The sequence below is a fragment of the Lygodium microphyllum genome, chromosome 12, assembly GCF_053477565.2.
Source record: "Lygodium microphyllum isolate KBCC chromosome 12, Lygodium_microphyllum_v1.1.10, whole genome shotgun sequence".
Classification (NCBI taxonomy): domain Eukaryota; kingdom Viridiplantae; phylum Streptophyta; class Polypodiopsida; order Schizaeales; family Lygodiaceae; genus Lygodium; species Lygodium microphyllum.
Genome location: NC_141146.1, coordinates 141,066,512 through 141,086,551, shown reverse-complemented (window position 1 = coordinate 141,086,551; position 20,040 = coordinate 141,066,512). Strand labels below are relative to the sequence as shown.

At 39.4% G+C, this 20,040-nt stretch overlaps 1 protein-coding gene across 5 annotated transcripts in view; it reads right to left on the bottom strand.

The window, feature by feature from the left end:
• Positions 1-4,464: 4,464 nt before the first annotated feature.
• Positions 4,465-20,040, bottom strand: part of LOC148028358 (Metallo-hydrolase/oxidoreductase superfamily protein) — a 122,297-nt gene continuing 106,721 nt past the window's right edge. For 3 of the 5 annotated variants that reach the window (XM_087690172.1, XM_087690173.1, XM_087690176.1), the window contains 3 exons: positions 6,913-6,948; positions 5,140-5,249; positions 4,465-5,033 (listed from right to left, as the gene is read on the bottom strand). In XM_087690172.1, coding sequence (XP_087546298.1) covers positions 4,976-5,033; positions 5,140-5,249; positions 6,913-6,948 — 204 coding nt within the window. In that variant the 3' untranslated portion in view covers positions 4,465-4,975. Of the gene's footprint in view, positions 5,034-5,139; positions 5,250-6,912; positions 6,949-6,971; positions 8,639-20,040 lie in introns of those variants that run through there. The other 2 variants (XR_015692718.1, XM_087690177.1) reach the window with 2 other exon arrangements.

Here is a 20,040-nt window from a genome sequence, read left to right as displayed (position 1 = left end):
TACTTGTCACCATTGTGGGAAAAAGGACCATATTAGGCCACAATGCCATGAACTGCGCAATGAAAGGCGCAAAGATGAGGGGAAAGACAAAGTGCATGATAAGTCTTCTGATCGCAGCATAGTGCCTGCAAAGTCCAATGTTAAAATTGAAGAGATCAATGTTATGCAGCCTGAGGATGTTGATGATGATGATTATATCCTTGCACCTTCTTCTAGTGCTTCGTAGATGACAGAGATACACTCTATGTATGCACAGTGTTGGCTCTTGGACTCAGATGCGTCCTTTCATGTGACATCTTGTTGAGAGTGGTTTCATTCATACCGTACTGTTTCGGGTTCTGTGCACTTAGGTGATGACAGCTCTCTTGATATTGTGGGCATTGGTGATGTTAGGCTGCAGTTTCCTTCTGGCAACAGTTTTGTTATACAGGATGTACGTTATGTACCTCCTTTGACACGGAGTCTCCTGTCAGCTGGACAACTTGATGACACAGGTTATCATGTATCTTTTGGAGACTCTGCATGGAAAATCACTCGTAGCAAACTTGTGATTGCGAGAGGTGCCAAGGCTGGCAACCTCTATCCCTTGATTGTATCAACTTCTTCCGTTGATCATGTTTTTTCTGTGGGTTCTATCCCACATGTATCTCTTTGGCATGCCCGTTTGAGCCATATGTCTTTGAAGGGAATGAAAATTCTTTCTAGTTTGCAGTACTTACCGCCCCTTGATTATGCAAATCAGCTCCAAATGGTTGCCAAACAATAGGCATACATTCCCTTAACATGTAGACATCATATGGGACCAACCGGGCATCAAATGACAATGTCGGACAAGCATAAACATCAAATGTTACTGTAGCACTGTTATAAACTGTCTGTGGACTGTTATGACAGTCCCAAAACAGTGCTAAATCAGACCAGAAGCAATGTCAATGCTCAACCTTCGATACCAAGCATCAAAGCATGTGCAAATGCCTCAATGAAGCATGTTGAAGTGCCCAGTGGCCTGGAGCTTGAGGAGTATCGGTGTGATGCAGATGGGGATTAGCCTGGAATCAAGCGCAAACAGCGTGCTGCTGTCCTGGGTGGCCTACACTCAAACACTCAGTTGGTTCTCCTTGGTAGGATCAATAAGGTGGGGGACTTTCCATATTGATCAAGTTTAGTTTTTCATTTGGCATGTGAGATAATGCTTTGTGGGTGTTTAGAACTTGTGTTCTTGTTCTCTCTCAAAATAATGCTAGACTCAACTAGCTTGTGAGACATATCTAACCTAGTGGGGCTAGAGACTTAATTTTTAATAGTCACTCGATTGTGTAAATGGCATCATTCCGATTCCATGGAACACATGGAATTAATTGATTAGGTAGCTTCCAGGTCTATCTCACATGAGAAGTGCTTGACTTGACCCACAAGGATTGACTTGAGAGTTTATGAGACTCACTAAGCCTCATAGCATCTAGTTTGAAGAGATCACTCCACAACCATTTGAGACTAGAAGTAGACCTAAACTACACTTGGTTCAAAGAGAGTGAAGGGACATAGGGGTTAAGCCTACATTTAAAGAATTTGGTTCATCCAACATATGGGTTTAGCCATAACAATACATGACCTAAAGATTGAACATGTGTTAATGAACATATCAATAGACATGCTACATATACACTTCTAGTGGTTAAACCACAATACACATGCTACATACACACAACTTCTAGTGGTTAAACCACAATTTTGGCTACCTTCATACCTCCCTAGCTTGTCCTCACCCTCCATCTCCATTTTCCATGGAATTGCCTTACCTTTTAGTGTACATTTCCTCTATTTTCCCCCTTTTCTGCTTGATAGGCCACTATAATTACTTTACTTATATAGACCATCCTTGTCTATTTTATTAAACAAACAAGTAATTAAATTTTCCTTGAGAGAAAAAAATTCAAAATCATCCTTTAGAAAAGAAATGGAGCATTAAAAAATATAAGAGAAGGTTAATTAATGATGACTTTACCTTGTTTCCATGAGGACTATCTTTGTCTCTTTCATTAAATAAACAAGTGCTCATTCCTTAAGAGAAAAAAAGAACCTTTAGAATTTTTCTTTGGAAAGGAAATTGAGCATTGAAGAATAGCAACAACAACAACGAGGATCTGAGATCCAAGAAGAAGGTCTAGTCAAAGATAAGAACAATTGCAAAAAATGTGAGGCTCAACAATGTGGTCTATAAGCATCATTTTATTTCCAACATGGCATGAGTATGCATCGTGTCATGAGAGAGAGAGAGAGAGAGAGAGAGAGAGAGAGAGAGAGAGAGAGAGAGAGAGAGAGAGAGAGAGAGAGAGAGAGAGAGAGAGAGAGAGAGAGAGAAGCATTAAGTGAAACCAATAAGCCAACATTCTTGTTTGGCTTTACCAACTCGGGACAATTATTTTTTCTTTTTCCTCTTTTATCTTTTGGGCATCCCTTATAAGGGATAAAAATAGAACCCCACAAATAGTACCCTTGAGCCTACCATATAAATATGAATACAAAATTTTTAAATGATAATTTTGGATATGCAAACAATCCACAAATAGTACTGTCAAGTCTCATTTGTAAGATATCAATCAAATTAAAAAATTTAAGCTATATTTTTGGATAAGTCTATCTTAAGAAAGAGAGGTTTGGGGAGTTCATCATTGGACTGCCATATAAGATCAATGCTTGCTTCGCAAAATCCATAAATTATAATATGGTATAAACTAGACAATTTTGATGATCATGTATACTTGTTCTATCAAAAACACACACAAATACAAACACAAACACATACACATCTCTTGTTTTATAACGTAACAATACATTAACAATCACAACATCCAAGTAGGATGCATTTGAGAGCATAAGAATTTCTCAAGATCAAAAGGAAACCCTCTAAGCCTTACCCATATTCCTTGATCCCATCATCACCACCAAAAATTTCATTCTACAACTTGGGCCAATCATTCCTCAAAGACATCAAGGGGTGTTTTTTTTACCAAAAACCTTTTCATTCTTATAAAAAGTTTAGAATCTTATAAAGGCAATCCCCCTCTCCCCCAACCCAAGACACACACCCCTTTAGCTCATCAAGTGAATATCTATTAATTTGGTTAACTTTACTTTGTAGATTTCACTAATTTTTGTCAATGATTGCTAGCATATTTGCTTTGTTAAGGCTTTGATATTAACTGTTTCTCTTATCAACAAGCACTTGTGATTACATTACCACCTTCTTCTTCTTCTTCTTCTTCCTTGTGTGTGTGTGTGTGTTTAATTTGTTGGCATTTTCATGAGTCTCAAATACACAATATTCTTCTCTCTTTGACAAAGTGCATTCATGCATAATGCCGCTTGTATGCTTATTTGCTTTTTATTAAACTCTTCTCCACTCACCTAGACAACCATTATGCTTGTACTTTTTGGAATTCTTATCAATTTTGTTTAACATGAAAAATTTGTGACTTTTAAGTATTTTTAACTGAAAAACCAAGGAATACACTCAATATGTTGCAATGCAAAAATTTAAAGTGTCTGTGATGGTTGATTTATGTAAGTTTGAATATTTCCACCACCTTTGATAATAAGTGTCCTTACATTTGTAGTGAAATAATATAGTCTTCTCTAGTTCTTAAGACTTTAACAGCATGCAAACCCGTCATTGTATGCATTGACTAAGTTCTCTACAAGGGATATTAAAACATGCTATATCTTTTTTCTTTTTGGTCATTACCAAAAAAAGTGGGATTTAAGCATAACATGCCGTTAAATGAGCCAAAGTCATCATCAATAATAGATGTTAATCTTTGATGCTTACATGAAAGATTTGGTTGGTTGTATCGTAAGTACAAATATCTTTAAATGTTTTCTAGTCCTTTGGTGGACATAAACCCTAGAAATTTCCATCTATTTTATCAAATATTGATAGAATCAAAATGGTTATTGTTAAACAAAAAGCTTTGCTAGTGGATGCTTATATAAGTAGAGATTTTCAATTTTCTTACACTTCATCTCCTATTTATTGATTTACAAACTACATTTATCCATTTACTTGGGGTTTTTTTTCTTGGTTTTCGAGTTATTTTATTACATATGGATTAAATAGAATGATAATCATTACTCTTACATGTTAGGTTTAACATTGGATACTATTACATGTAAAGGTGATCATTGGTCTCCTTGTTCTTCTTTTTCGTTTAATGTTAAGTTCAACATTGAATACTATTACATGTAGAGGTGATCATTTGTCTCCTTGTTCTTCTTCTTCATTTAATGTTTATTATTATTTTTCTTATTTTACTTGTGCTCACAATTTTACTTGTTTCTTCTGGCTTTTTGAAGGGTCATAGTCCATGTAATGTTCTCTACTCTTATTTCACTAGGTATATGCATGACAAGACCAAAGCCAATCCTTGCCTCCTAATTCACCTTTCTAGCCAAAAAACACAATGAGAATTTACCACAACTCATACTTGCAATGGCCGATAGGCAAGCCATATAGAGCCTCCTATGCCCCATTTAGGGATCTGACACCTTGTATGCAGAGTACAGGGTACCAGTACCAAGTACTATTCCTACACCACAGTTTGTAAACATATTAAGTCATTTCTCTTACATCATAATTAATTATTCATTTTAAAAAAATTATTTTGTCTTAGTGGTAGATCTCTAGAGTCTATAGGACTAGCCCTTCATCTCTTTCCTCTTGCTTGAGGCTATCTAATCTGTGTGTACACCAGAGACTTCTTTGTAATTTGCATCACCTTTATCATGCCAGTTTGCCTATGAACTCCAAAGATCTCTGTTCCAGACTGATGGAAAGATCTCACACATGACTAAACAGAGATCTTTGCATAGAAAGTTAACAATTAAGATTTGGTATGCCATTGGCATATAGTTAGCTGGATGCAAGCAATCAATCACTTGCACTATGCAAATTGGGCCGGTCTCCAAACTGGTAAAATCATAATACAACTGGAATCTTTTGTCCATCATATGCCAATTGCACATTGATTCCTTCCCTGTGAATACAACCCCACCTTTAGATACAACTCTGGTAGAGCCTACCTTTTCATATTTTGATTATAAGACACTGTTCATATAACTAATCATGACAGACAGAAATACCTTTCTGACCACACTCGCAGCTCCTGATTGTCCTTCTCATGATCAAATTCATGTGTCATTCCAACAAACAATGCACGTTTGGGCCGCAATCTTTTCACAGCTTCTAAACTCTGTCATTTGTAGCAATGAATTGTCTTGACTTAACAGGTACACTATTGAGAGCTCTTAAGGTTGTCTTTGTACTCAAAAATCACAAGAAGACCACTAATGCCTCCAAAGAAAAAAAAACAAGAAGAGTTTGTCTGATTGAAATTGAGTCTCAAGCATTATGAAGTGCTCTTCCGATTAAGTTTGAATTACACACATGCATAAGAAAGTTTTTTCCGATTACAAACTGAAGTCTTGGACATTTGTCAGTGCTCATGATGGATCATCAAAGAAAGCTTCGGCTAATGTGGGATGTCTTGAGCTGAAGAGTGTGAATACAATAGATCAGACGGGGAAGGTTTGCTGCAGTTTTACATGATTTATGCAAGAAGAAGAAAGTGGATAGGCAAAACAGAGATTGCTTTCAATGGCATGTAAAAGGCAAGCAGCTCTTAATATGGTTATGCACCAGACTGTCTAGAGCCTTTTATGGGCATAGCATGATGCTTTACAAGTATGTTTTGGGCAGTGCTAAATCAAGGAGGGCATGGAGTTCAAATTGAGAATAGGAAATATTATGAAGAGGGATTATTTTTGTAAAAAATGAGAAACAGATTTTGTTTGTCGTTCCATGCTGTGGGAAAGCATTACTTGTTACATGGTTAGCCTACATTATTCTTTGGCTTCTTCACATCTCCTCGTGCTAGGTGGCACCATTGATGACTATCAGTTCCCGTCTGTCTCAAAAAACAGTTATGCTAGAAACAAATCTACCCTTTTTCTAAATTGTTAAACCCTTCCTCTCTTCTTGTCTTTGCTCGTCTTCTGTGTCTTACATAATCTATTAGATTGAGTATTGTCTCACCCTTTTTTTTTTGGTTGCTATATCAAGAGGTTATAAAGGCACCTAATAGGCCTTCTGACCAAAATTCAAAGATCATGAAGGCAGCAGAACGCATGAAAAGCCATAACCCAGCTAGGAAAGCCACTTGGCTACTAAAAGAAGAATCAAACTCTTTGATACCCCACCCTCAATGGCCATGCAAAGACATTCAAAGTCACACATGAACAATAACCTGAAACCATGTAGACAATCTCAAGCTATGGAGGAGCAACATCACAGATGACAACACCTGTAAGTAACATAGAAGCCACAAACTACAGTAACAAACCCTGATAGGAACAATTTGATTGAGATGCAGGAATTGAATCGAAAATGGAGATGCAACAAATATTGCAAAAGACCAATCTATGTCAGGTCATAGAGCTAAAGCAAGTGAGAATGTTATGGTTATAGCACCCTTGGGCAAAGTTGCAAAGACCCATTTTGGCTACTAGTCCTTGTGTCACATTTGTCCATACCCCAGAAATAAGCCCTAACCTATCTAGCCACTGGGCGAGAGATCAAAACGTGAGGAGATGTCACTATACATGTAGCACACATGTGATGCTTCGTATTTTGTATGTGACCAAATACTTTATTTTGAAATTTTGGATGTTTTGGACAAAATTTCATGTTCCACAAAGGTTTTCTGGTTCATACAGATTGTCTAGATTACAAAAGTAAGAAGACCTAAAATTTGATCATACCACTACTCACCCTACCAAGAAATCCTTCAAGCAAAAATCAACATATGAACAGAGACTCCAACATCAGAGCATTATAAAGTAGATCAGAACGTGTACCTCAGGTAAACAAAAATGGGTATTGTGGGGACCAATCTGGAAAGGAAACAGAGGAGAAAGATGTCAATATGCCACAGAATTCTTCAACACTTTTCCAGCACGCATACTATTCTGACCTTAAATGGGACTTATCTTTGTAATAAAGTGCCATCATGCTACAAATACATTAGATAAGCAACCTTCTGTACACCTTTCCAGGATACATAAAAAATAGCAAGTTTACATTTGCAATAAAGTACGGTCATGCTATGAATGACACAAGTAACAACTCATGAAGCAAGCATGCTATGAATGTGTATAACAGAATCCCATCATCTTGCGGTGTAAAGCTTGGAGTCCCATCATCTTGTAGTGGGGAAAATCATCCATCCATAGTTGAGATGACCCAGAAATGTGAAAGAACTAGTGCAATTAAGCCCAAAGTTAATGTAACCCAAAGGATCATTTTACAGCCTTAAAATTTTATTACTTAGTTTCACACACCCTACACATATTTGATAACATAGATTGCTGATACCTCAGCTCTCTTTGGAAGCATGTTGAGCTGATTCCCTCCCTCCCATTTCATCCTTGACATCTTCTATTATATTTGATTACACAGATTGCTGATACCTCAGCCTTATTTGGAAGCATGTTGAGCTGCCATGCCCTCTCCCATTTTCATTCTTCTCATCTTCTATTGCAATCTTTTACATGATGACAACCAGAAACTCTTCCTGCTCGTTTTTTTCACTCTTTTTGTATGGGTTGTTTTTGGTGTATGTTTTTGACCTCGAAATTACCCCTCCCTTTCCAAACATCTTGTTTTCTTCACAACTCGACAGTTGATACCCAAATGTGCCTGGATTTATCTAAGGTTGAACATCAGATTGCAGGTGTGCGCACTTACTGGAGGCATCTTCTCTCATTTGCATATTGGTTCTCTGCCCATCTCCTAGTCTTGCTCGTGACCTGATTCAAGGCAGTTTGCTCCAAATCAGATGAGGATAATGGCTGTTCAGCCTTTGGTAAGTGGGGCAGTATCAGCTGCTCCTTTTTTGATGAAGAACCTGCCACTCATGTATTACTGCTCTTTCCAACTCAGATACCAGAAGGAGCCATCTATTGAACGCCCTGGATCCATGGTTTTAAATTAATCAAGGGCTCATTGTCCTGTGTAACTAGTGTCAAAATTGCAATGTCTTGGAGGAGAATATTTTTCCTTCTCGGACCTTGGCACCTCATTGTGTTTAAGATGAATTGTATAGACACAAACAGATGGCTGTCCATCAGCCTCTGTGGTATCCACTCATCCAAAAAAGCATCATCACGTAATAAAGATTCCCTGTTTGACCAGAGGTTATTTACTCTAGCATTGAATTTTCCAGTTGGGGCACCTATAACAAGTCTATTCACAATGGTGTGCCAATAAGATACAAGATTCTCCTCACATCAAGCCTTTACCTAGTCCTGGTGCTCCGATGGTTCTCTTACATACCACAAGAGATAGTGCATGCTCCTCCCTCTCCTAAGGAATCCACTCTTACTCTAGCAGGTAGACCATACCATCTTCACCATAATTGACTGTCTAACTGTACTGAGTGATACCCTCCCCTCTGCCATCCTCAATTCTCCATACCTTTGCAATTGGCACCTCTGCTTTGCAACCTATCGCATTTGTGGTGAGCTAGGACTGCCTCACCCTTACACTAGATGGTGCAGCTTCTTCAAGGTCATCAGACTACACCTGCCAGAGCAATAAACAGCAAGTGGAATAATGAAAGACATAGGATTGATGAAAGAGACAATGCACAACAATAAACACAAGAGACAATGTAATCGGGAGCAGGAATCCATTATGAGATCAAAACTACAAGGGTTGAGTCCCTCTCTCCACACCAAGAATTAGCAAGTACAAGACCGAATGATTTCGGCCACACTCCCTACTTACAGAACAAATGAAACCAGCCTTTGGTAAATCAAAGAGAAGTGATCTTTAACTTGCATGGAGTTGGTCTTAAAACTAAAATCCAGCAATAGAAAAACAAAAAAAACAATGGAGGTAGAATGATTCTTCACCTGGACACCAAGAAAGATTGGACCAAAGCCTGGTGCCCCCTGCAGTATTTCTTTATCATTACTTAGTTGCTGGTATGATTGCTTGGGGAGAACTCTTTTTTTTTTCCAAGAAAAGAAATTTCTATTAATAGCACCTCGGTGAATAACCTGAGGTAAAATACAAAGTACAAGGAACTCTGTGAAGAGTAACTAAGTACATCACAAATACAATGGTTGTGTGAACAATCTGGTGGGCTATAATGCCAAACCATATGAGGGACATTGTGGAAAGAGTGTCTGAATCCCATGTCTGCAGAAAAGCCTCTCTTCTCTTCCTCATCCTCTCAGAGCTACCCTGCATCCTTTCCCATCTCCCGCAGAGACTGTGAATGATCTCTGTCTAGATCCTTGATAGAGTCTCCGCTGTGGATACATCCAGAAGGTCAATAGCATGGCTGCATCTCGCAGTCCAAATATACAAGGCTATGATACTAGCAATCAACTCCCATCTATGGAAATTGTACCACACCGCCACTTAGGATGGAATCACCTTCAGAGCTACGACCACCAAGAGAGACTCTATCTTCTAGCAAAGATGAAGAGTTCGACTCTAAGTTGGAAGTAAGACACAGAGTTGCACGGCGGAAAGCGGAAGCAAAACAGAAACAACACAGAAACACAGAACATAAGCTCACAGGGACTTGGAATACAAACACGAAGTAGCATATATGAGGAGACTTAGTTCATGAAAGCTTGAAGCTTGAAGACCTTGTATTGCACTTGCCCTGAATGAATTACAATGAGAAAATTTTATAGGCTTCAGTAGTGGACGCACTCATGAGAGTGAAAAGATTAGGAAGCATCTTTGTAGTGGAGGACCACCATAAAAGGCATTTGTTTCCTATTTCATTAGGTGCCTTTTTTGTCAAGTAGCTAGGTACATGTTTTAGATCTGTTCAGATGGTAAAGGGGACAAATTCAACAAAGAGTCTGAAGGCTTTTATGGCTTTGATCATTACCAAAATCTCTCTTTGGTAAGAGGGATAGTTTTGTTGTGTACTATTAAAGATTCCTGAAGCATATTGGCGTGCGTGAAGAGTTTATGGTGAGATTGTTGAATCTTCTTCACATAAACAAGCACCCCATCCAGAATCAGAAGCATCAGTGTAAAGTATCAGAGGTAAACCAGCAGGCAAGCGGGGGGGGGGGGGCAAGATGCCTGATCAAATTCTTTATATGTTGTACAGCCAGTGTATGAAGAGGTTTCCATTTGAACTGATCCCTTCGGAGAAGTGGATAAAGATCTTTGGAATAAGTGGCAATATTCGGTGTGGAAGAATTGATCCAATTTAGACACCCTAAAAATTGTTGTAATTGTTTTACATTGGAAAATTCTTCTGGCATATCAAGAATTTTTGTCAAAACATAATCCTGTAGTTTTATGGTACCTTGCCAAACTTCCAACCCTAAAAATTCAACAAAGGTTTGGAACATGACTAACTTTGTAGGGGATAAGACCATTCTAGCATCCTCCACTGCATTTGCAAATTGTGTAAGATGCTCAATATACTCTTTGATGGTTTCTGAAAAAACTAGGATATCATCAATATACACCAAACAAAAAGGAAGTTTGGCAAATACTGAATCAGTCCATCCTTGGAACTGGGCAGGAGCAGTTTTAATACCGAAAGCTAAAACAGTCCACTGGTAGTGACCATGTGGAACACAAACCAATTTTGTACCGGTCTTCAATCTTTAGAGGTAGTTGAGCCTTTAGAGGTAGTTGCTAGAATCCTAATTTGAGGTCAAATTTGCTCAAGATATTGGCTTTTTTGAGTTTTTTAATCAGCAAATCCTTTAGTGGAATAGGATGCCCATGTCCTATAAGATATTTATTTAATGGTTTATAATTAATTACCATTCTTTTCTTTCCTCTTTTTTGTTCTGAGTGTTTATTTACATAGAATGCTTGGCATGCCCATGGGGAAGTAGTTGGTTCTATTAAGCCTTTATCAAGAAGAGTTTGAATCTCTTCTTTGCAGAGTAAGAGGTCTTCTTCCTTCATACCAGAGTGAACAACTTTAGTAGGAACAACATTTGGTTGTATGGAAAGAGAAACAGCATATGAGGTTTGTTTTTTTCTATACACAAGTGGGTCTTCATGCATGAAATTTGTGAGATGATCCTTAATCTTCTAAATTTCTGGGGCATGCAATTGCATTTCTCTATTGATCCAATCACTTCTGGTAGCAGCCTTTTGTTGTGGCATTGATTCGGCAATTGAGTAAATACTGTGGCCAATTTTAGGTAGCAAGGGCATTTCTATCTTTTTGCCCAAATAGGAAACGGTGAAATGATCAGCCCAAAAAGTATAAGGAACCAGATGTTGTAAGATATCAATTCCTATGAGCAAATCATATCGCATTTGCTTCATCAATTAAATTTCAATAGGAACTCTAATATGGCCAAGTTGAAGAAAAGCTTGTGTCACATGGATCAATGTAACCTTCTTGTTGTTTGACAACTCAACTATAATAGGGGTAGAGGATTATATACAATTTGGAGGAAATAGTTCAAAAGGAGCAATAGTTAGACTAGATCCTGTATCTAGCAAAGCATCCACATAAAAATTGTGACATGTTTTTCAATTGAACACATACCATAGGGATTGGGCCACTGGTAGTCATAGCATTGATCTTATGTATCTGTGGTTGTGACAATCTGATTTGATTTACAAGTTTTGGCAGGAATTTCCATGGATGAGGAAGAGTTATGTATTTCTTGCAAAATAGCAGCTATCCCTTGTGCTAATTTTTTTTTTCCTCTAAGAATCCTTCTGTAGACCTTGCAGAGGGAGTGTAATTCCTGTTGCATGAGAGAAAAGGCTTGAATCGTGTCAGTACCTGCTTATTGAGTGCTAGAAGTTGTAGCAGATAGGGATTGCATCAGTTGTGTTGATGCATTTGCTCAAGTATATAAGGAACAAACATATTAGCTTGTCCTTTTGTCTTTGGGCCAAGCGTGCTTGGTTTGGGAAGATCGTGAGGATTAGCAAAAAATTATTGGCGTACCTTATTTTTATGCTTTTTTGAAGAGGAGCTTGTAGTAGTATCAAAGTCATCAGATTCTGATAAAGTTTGCTTTGCTTGTTTGCCTTTATATTTTCTAGAAGATTCTCCTCTGGCAGTAGAAGTGGCTCCAAGAAACAATTTATCCTTTCGGCTTGGAAAATGGACGGCGTGTGCATTTACAGGTTCAAATGTAGCCGGGTGTATTGTGTAGTCTTTAGAGTCTTCTGAGTCGATATCACTTTGTGATTTTGTGTATGTCTCTGAAGAAGCATCTGTAGTTGTTTGAGCAGTATGCCAGGAGATATTGATATCATTGCTGTGTTCAGAAAAATTGTCTTCACTTTCACTTTCAAAATAAGAGTCTGTTTGGGAAGAATATTCATCTGAGGAAGAGGAATTGCTAAGATAATGCATATTAACCTTACCAGCAACATTTGTTTGTGTCTTCTCTTTCTTCGGACACTTATTAGCTAAGTGTGAAGAACTACACAAATGTAGCATTTCAGCTCTTTTTTGTATTCTTTGTTAGTCTTTTGGTGATGTGACTTACCATGTTTATGTCACTATGAATGCTTAGTATGTCGAGATGATTTTTTAGAGTGGCAACGGTGGTCTTGTCTTTTGAAGTAGGGCTTGTAGCTTTTATAATGGCAATTTGAATGATATTGATGATTAGAGCCATTGGAGCTAGTAGAACCACAATTGCATTGCTTACATCCAAAATTAACATCATACTTAGAGGCAGATTTATAGATTGACAGGGAAAAATTCTTATTAAGTTGGGTCATCTTTTGATGATGCCATACTTCTTTGATGGTATGTTCAATTGTCTGAATTATCTGACCCACACTATCTGTAAAATCTCTATTTTTTTATTTCATTTTTTGTTTGCAATAAAAAGGGATAGGCTCAGGCAAAGAGCATACCAAATGTTCTTTCATGCTGTTATCATGTGCACCTAATCCTTCATATAGAAGATCCCTCATATAAATGAGATACTCTTTATACTGTCTTGGATCACAGAGCTTTGATTTGAAGAATGCTTTACGAGCTTTCGAGACATCATCCAATTTGTTACTGACTAACTCACCAAGTAACAGTTCAAAAAACAATTGAACTAGGTCGGCATGTTATACAATTGCCATTTTGACTTGGGAATGTATTGATATCCACCATTATTTTAATCCACCAACAAAACCATGTGTCATTGCATTAAGTATCTCGATCCTATTTGCGTGGGGTTTTTCTACAATCTTTTGGCCTACATAGACGTACATCATGTAGATAAGAAGTTTAATCTTCTCTGGAGATTTTCCATCTATAGACCAAATAGGAAAAGATCCTACTTTCTCTGGAACACCAATCTTCTTATAGAAATTGGTGTATGAAGGTTTAGAATGCGAGAAAGTTGCATTCAAAGAAACAGTAGAGGTATTCACAGGATGAACTAAAGGTGGAGATTATTTACTTACAGTATGTGCATTGAGAAAAGCACAAAGAACTGAATCTAAAGAAGAGTTTGCTCTGTGAGGATTAATGGGAACAAAATCCTCATCCACCACACTATCACCATCTTCATCAAAAGAGAAGAGTGTATAAGCAGCCTGTTGCTGAAAAGCGGCTTGGTCTCTGAAATACCATACAGGGAGCTCATTTGTAGGAATATGAGAAGGGTATTGCTCAATACTTTCTCCCATCATCCTTGAATCGATTCAGGCTTCAATATGGCGTTGTAAGTCATCCTTCTGAAGGTTCTCGGATCAATGCACAAAGGCATATGATTTAAGACCTCGTTTGCTTCTCTTTGCCTTTTGATATGATCAAAATCATGTGTGTCAATTGTATCAAATGCAAGGTGATAATCATTATCAGACCAGTCTGGGAACATAAATTCAAGATATTCTGCCAAGCCTTCTGCAGTGTTACCTGGTTGTAAGGATTTCTGATACATGCTTGGTTGAGGCTCATTTATCACTTCAGACAAAGAAGAATCCTCATCACAAGAAGAATCATCTAAATTTTCATAGCAGTATAGATTAGTGTTGGAAGTATTGGGTATTTTAGAAGTACCTTCACCAGTGGGAATGATCGTTTTGGCTTTTCCTTTACTATTAGGAGAAATTTGGTGTACATTTAGTGTCCCTGAAGATGGGGAAGCAAAATATGAACTCCATCCTTTTTGGAGTCATTTAGTTAAAAAGATAGCCCAATTAGGTGTAGCAATTGTAGTCGGGATTAATGAAGAAATTGATGTTGCCGAAAGTGTTGTAGGAGTAGAAGAGCTGGATTTGGAGGCTTTAATCATTTGTTGATATAACACAACAATCTGTTTAGAGAGTTGTTGTAATGTATCAATTTTCTCAATCAAGCCTGTGAGGGCCAAATGTGTCTAGTTAGCAGCTTGTAACTCAGCTGTCCACGAAGTAGCATCTTGTGGCCTTAACTATGGGATAGCTTTATACTTCTTGTTCTCATACTCAAATTCTTGAGTGACATTAATAACAGAAGAAGAAGAAGAAGAGGCTTGTTCAATAAGTTTCTTGTAGTGCTGGCAAATTCCATGTACAATCTGATTGTGCTGGCAAGGTTGTGTATGAAACTTCAATACATTGGTTCTTTGAGAAGGGGAGACCTTTAATTGAGGGTATAGAGGTATCTTGGGTACCACTGTATCAGGAACAGGAGTTTCAGGAGCATTATGTTGAGGCAAAAGAAGTGTCTTGTCTTTAATATTCAGGACCTTGATGATCTTGGGAGGAAGAAGTTCTTTCTTCTTTAAAGAAGATATGTCCATTTGCCATTCATGGGGAAGTTCTATCTCTGACCAGTTAACACAATCCGGAAGAAAGCATTGTGTGCTTTCATCCGATTTCATAATGATTGTTTAGCCTTTGTCTTTTGAGGAGTTAAGTCCTTCTACTACTCTAGGAATTGCTAAAGATATGCACCTAAAAACCATTCTGTACTGGAAGGCTAAGTGAGCAGATGATGCTTTCATTTGTAAGCCTAGTGCTCTTACATGAAGCATGAGTAATTCAGCTCAGTAAGGATCATCCATAGCTATTACATAGTTTGGGCGGAGTTCAAAGAAAATTGGACCATTTGAAAGTGGAGAAACAACAACTCCGACTATCATATCCTATAATTGGAGGTGTCTAGTGTCTAGGACAGCAGCCATACAAGAGACATTAAGTCCTCTGCGAAATAGGGAAATGATACCTATGGCAATATATCCTAAGTGGAGATAAGGGCAATCTTTTTTATGCTGATGTTTCTGGATTTTAGGTAGAACAAGAGCTAGCAGATTTATATGTTGATCTTTAGCTAGTGTGTCACCAACTGTTAATATATCTTGGTCTTCAATGTACAAAGTAGAAGCTGTGAGATGGAAGGATCGAGGTGCAGCTGAGATTCAGTAGACAGTGTGAGAGTGAGAGATAGAGTGAAGCACGACACCCAAGAGAATAGACTGAAAGAGAGTAACCAGAAAGTACAAAGTACAACCCTTAAACCTTAGGGTTGTAGGGGGTGTTCACACCTCTCACACACTAAGTGCCCATAAGTGTGTAACATAAGCACATACGACAATAAGACTATAAGTCTGGGGGAAAAAACCTCTCTTACCGAGAGTAAAAAGTGCCCCAGTGTCCTACTGATCACCGACACTCCCATATGAGCGTAGGCCAACTGCAGGAGCATATGCATGTATATCAAACAAATCACTGTCATCATGTAATGACAGTTTCAGTCCAGGTTCCATGGGAGTACAAACTGGCTTGCAATCCTGTAAGCCAAACTTCTCAAGAAGTTGCCCAATATACCTTGACTGTGATAGCCCAATACCTCGAGCATCATGTATGAACTGGATGCCCAAGTAGTAATGCAAAACTCCCAAGTCAGACATGTCAAAAGTTTGCTGCAAATTTTGTTTGAATGCTGAAATCTGATCAGCATGTGTTCCAGTGAGCAAAAGGTCATCAACATAAAGACATATAATCAGCATAGATCCCCCTTCTTTACATACGTAAAGGGTAGACTCAGATGAGCTGTTTAGAAACCCCTGACCAAGCAAGAAAGCATCTGTTTTTGCATATCAAGCTCTAGGAGCTTGTTTCAAACCATATAGTGCCTTTTTGAGCTTGCATACCAAATGTTCTGAGCCTTCAACTGCAAAACCAATGGGCTGCTGTACATAAACTTCCTCCTGAAGTTCCCCATGTAAAAATGCAGTCTTGATATCTAGCTGATGCACTGTCCAACCATAATGTGCAGCCAAAGCAATCATAGACCTGATGGTCGTCATACGGGAAGTAGGAGCAAATGTCTCCTCATAATCAATGCCTTTTTCTGTGCGTAGCCTTTAGCTACAAGCCGTGCCTTGTATTTATCAATGGATCCATCTGCTTTCCTTTTCAGTTTGTAGACCCATTTCGTTCCAATGGCTTTCTTCCCAAATGGCAAGGACACCAAATCCCAAGTTTGATTCTTAGTAATAGAATCTAATTCAGCTTGCATTGCTGCCATCCAATGCACACTGTGTTGTGCATCCTCATAACATTCAGGCTCTTCATTATCAAAAGTACTTGTTGCCATAATAAACTCCATGGTATGTGCTAAATCATGCAAACGAGTTTGCCTTCTAGTACGACCAGCCATGGGTGCATCCAAAGGACTATCTTGCATAGTCTGCAAATACCATCTAGGTAACTGTCTAGCATCCTGACTGTGTGCAAGCTCTTGCTGAATTTTAGTTTCAGCATGATGCTGAATATTCCGATCAGCCAATGGCTGAATTTCTGCACTTTCCATAGGAGCAGCTAGCTGAACATTGGGTTCATTTTCTGAAGCTCCAGCTGAATCACCAAAAGTAATGGGCAGCAGCCCTTCAAAAACATCACGGGCAGCCTGATATGTGTCCAAACCAGCCAAGGATAATTCTGATTTTTCATCAAAAACAACATCCCTGCTGACAAAAACCTTCTTTGTAACGGGATCATAGAGTCTGTAGCCTTTGCTTTCATTGCTATATCCCATAAAAATGCACTTAACAGCCTTGTTGTCCAACTTTTTCTTAAGTACCTGTGGAATATGGGCATAGGCAAGATACCCAAAGGTACGAAAGTGACCAACAGAAGGTTTACGGCTGTTCCAAGCCTCAAAAGGTGTGATGGCCTTCAAGGCTTTGGTAGGGCATCTGTTCAAAATATGGCAAGCACACATGATTGCTTCCATCCAAAAACTATGAGGCAAGCTCTTTGCCTTCAGCATACATCTGGCCATCTCCATGAGTGACCGATTCTTCCTCTCTGCTACCCCATTCTGCTGTGGAGTATAGGCAGTAGTATACTGATGGACTATGCCCTTCTGCTGCAAAAAGAAATTCAGCATAGAGGACATGTATTCCCCCCCTCGGTCCGAACGGAGAGTCTTAATCTTGCATCCATATTGATTTTCAACCAGTGCACTGAAAGCCAAAAATGCATCATACACTTCTGACTTCTTTTTCAAACAGCAGACCCAGCAAAAACGTGTAAAGTCATCAATGAATGTCACAAAATAATAACAACCGCCCAATGACATGGTTTACATAGACCCACAAACATTTGAATGCACCAATTGCAATCTGGTTGTTGCTCTGAAAGCAACATCACGAGGAAATGAGAAACGATGCATTTTCCCTAAAATGGATCCCTCGCATTAGTGCTCAAGAGGTCTCTCCAAGAGAGGTAAGCCATTTAGCATCTGAGTACGCTGCAAAATCATCAAGCTGCCAAAGTTTACATGCCCCAAACGAGCATGCCATAACTCTGCCTGTATCATAGCACGAGTAAGAGTGGATGTCAAGTATGCCGTCTGATCTACTGAAAGAGCATCCAACTCATATAAACCATGACACAAAGATCCTGTCAAGACCAAAGTCATGCATTCTTTATCTCTAACCATGCAACGGTCATCATCAAATGTGACCTGTAAACCACAACGTGCCAAAGAAGAAATAGAAAGCAAATTCTTCTTGATTCTAGGCACAAACAAAGCATCCTGCAGGCGGAGAATAGAGCCATCAATGGCTGTGAGCTGAATCTCCCCAATACCACGAACAGGGTATGATGCATTATTGGTACACTGTACAGATTTCCCAACGGGAGGTGCACTAACTGAAGCAAAAAAATCTCTGCGAGATAATATGTCTAGAAGCACCACTGTCAAAGAACCAAGTGTCAGCATCCTCTGTAGAGCTAAGTGCTCTATCGACCCAAGAGATGTCATAACTGCAAGTGTAAAAACAATAGTCCCTGTCCACAACAAAGGATGCGGACTTACTAGCAGTGGAAGGAGTAGTAGAAACAGACATTCCTGACTCCTTCTCTTTGGCAATGTGCTTCCTGCACTCAGTGATATAGTGGCCGGGCTTCTTACAATAATGACATTTTTCTTTTTTAGCTTGCGTCCCCCCTTGTGTCTGATTCTGCGATGTGCCCGAAGTGCCAGAACTCTGTGGAGCATTTTTCACCTTGCTGTTTTTGCCTTTCTGTCTTGCCACAAAAGCCTGCTCACAAACTATAGCATCCACACCACTATTTTTTCTTGTTTGCTCCTCCTCTAGAAGCAAACTAACCAGCTGAATAAAAGTGAGTGGGTGCTCAGCAATCCTCATGGTGAGGTTCAATGCAGTATGAAAAGACAAGTACGAAGGAGGTAAGGAATTCAAGGTGGTGGATATCAACTGTGCATCCAAAAAATACTCATCTACATTCATGAGCTGCTCCCTCAAGTCCTGAATCTTATTTAAGTGATCCTGCATAGAATCACCCTCATTCATCTTCAAAGTCTCCAACTCTTTCTTCAAGAAAGAGATTCGAGTCTCATTCTTTCCTGCAAACATATGCTCCAAAGTCAACCATGCATCTCGTGAAGAAGATGCTGAACGAATGTGAGGGATGATGGACCGCTGAACTGCCAGAGCAATCAGCGACAAGGCCTGTGCATCACGTGTATCCCAAGCTTTTTGAGCTGCAGTTCTTGGAGGAAGTGGTTGAGGTGGAGCGGGCTGAGGTCCCCGTTGTCCACGTGCGCCATGGGGAGGAGGAGTAACGGGAGCTACAACTCCCGGTCGAGTTTCCTCTCCACTGACATAATCCCATAAATTCTTGGCCACTAATACATTCTTCATCATGAATGACCATAGCGAATAATTTTTTCCGTCCAATCTGTCTTCCTTGGATACATATGTAAAGACATCACCTCCCTGATTTGCCACGATGACAAATTTCCAAAGACAAATGAGCAATGTCAAAGCAGTATGGACTGGAAATCTGCAAATTTCCAGAAATTGCAGCAAACACACTTCTGCAATTAATGTGCAAGGGCGTACTCTGTCAAAAACTGTCTTTTAATGCACGCTTCTCAAGGTGCAAACAGTGCTCAACAACACTGTTATATCAAAATCCCCAAAATTTTTGCCAAAATGTCTGTCAAAACAGTCTTTCTGTGACTGTAACAGCAGTTCATATGTTCTCAAAATACACAAAAGCCCCAAAATTTCTGATGAATAAGTCCACAAATTTGCATCAAATTTATCGCACACCTGTATCCTGTGCTGTGCCTGCCGCGTATGAACCTCCTCTTCCAGAACTTTGTTCTGGACTAAAAATAAAAAAATTTGTTAAAAAATACCTGACGTGGACTGCAGGCTGACGGGGCAGTGTGGCAGGTCGCTGTCAGAGCGGGCGAACGAGACGCAGGTTGCTGACGTGGCGTCTGATGGCGAGCAGGAGGCTGGAGACTGACGAGCGGGAGGCTGTCGACTGACCGTGCTGGCGACTGACGAGCGGGAGGCTGAAGACGAGCGGGCACGCTAGCTACACGCTGGCGACTGGAGGCTGAAGACGAGCAGGCTTGCTGGCTGCACGCTGGCGACTGGAGGCGACGTCTGAACCTGCGCGCTCGCGGACGGACAGGCGCAGAGACAGGTGGCATGCCACAGGCAGGCTGCGCTTGGATACCATAGGCGGTGCTGGCG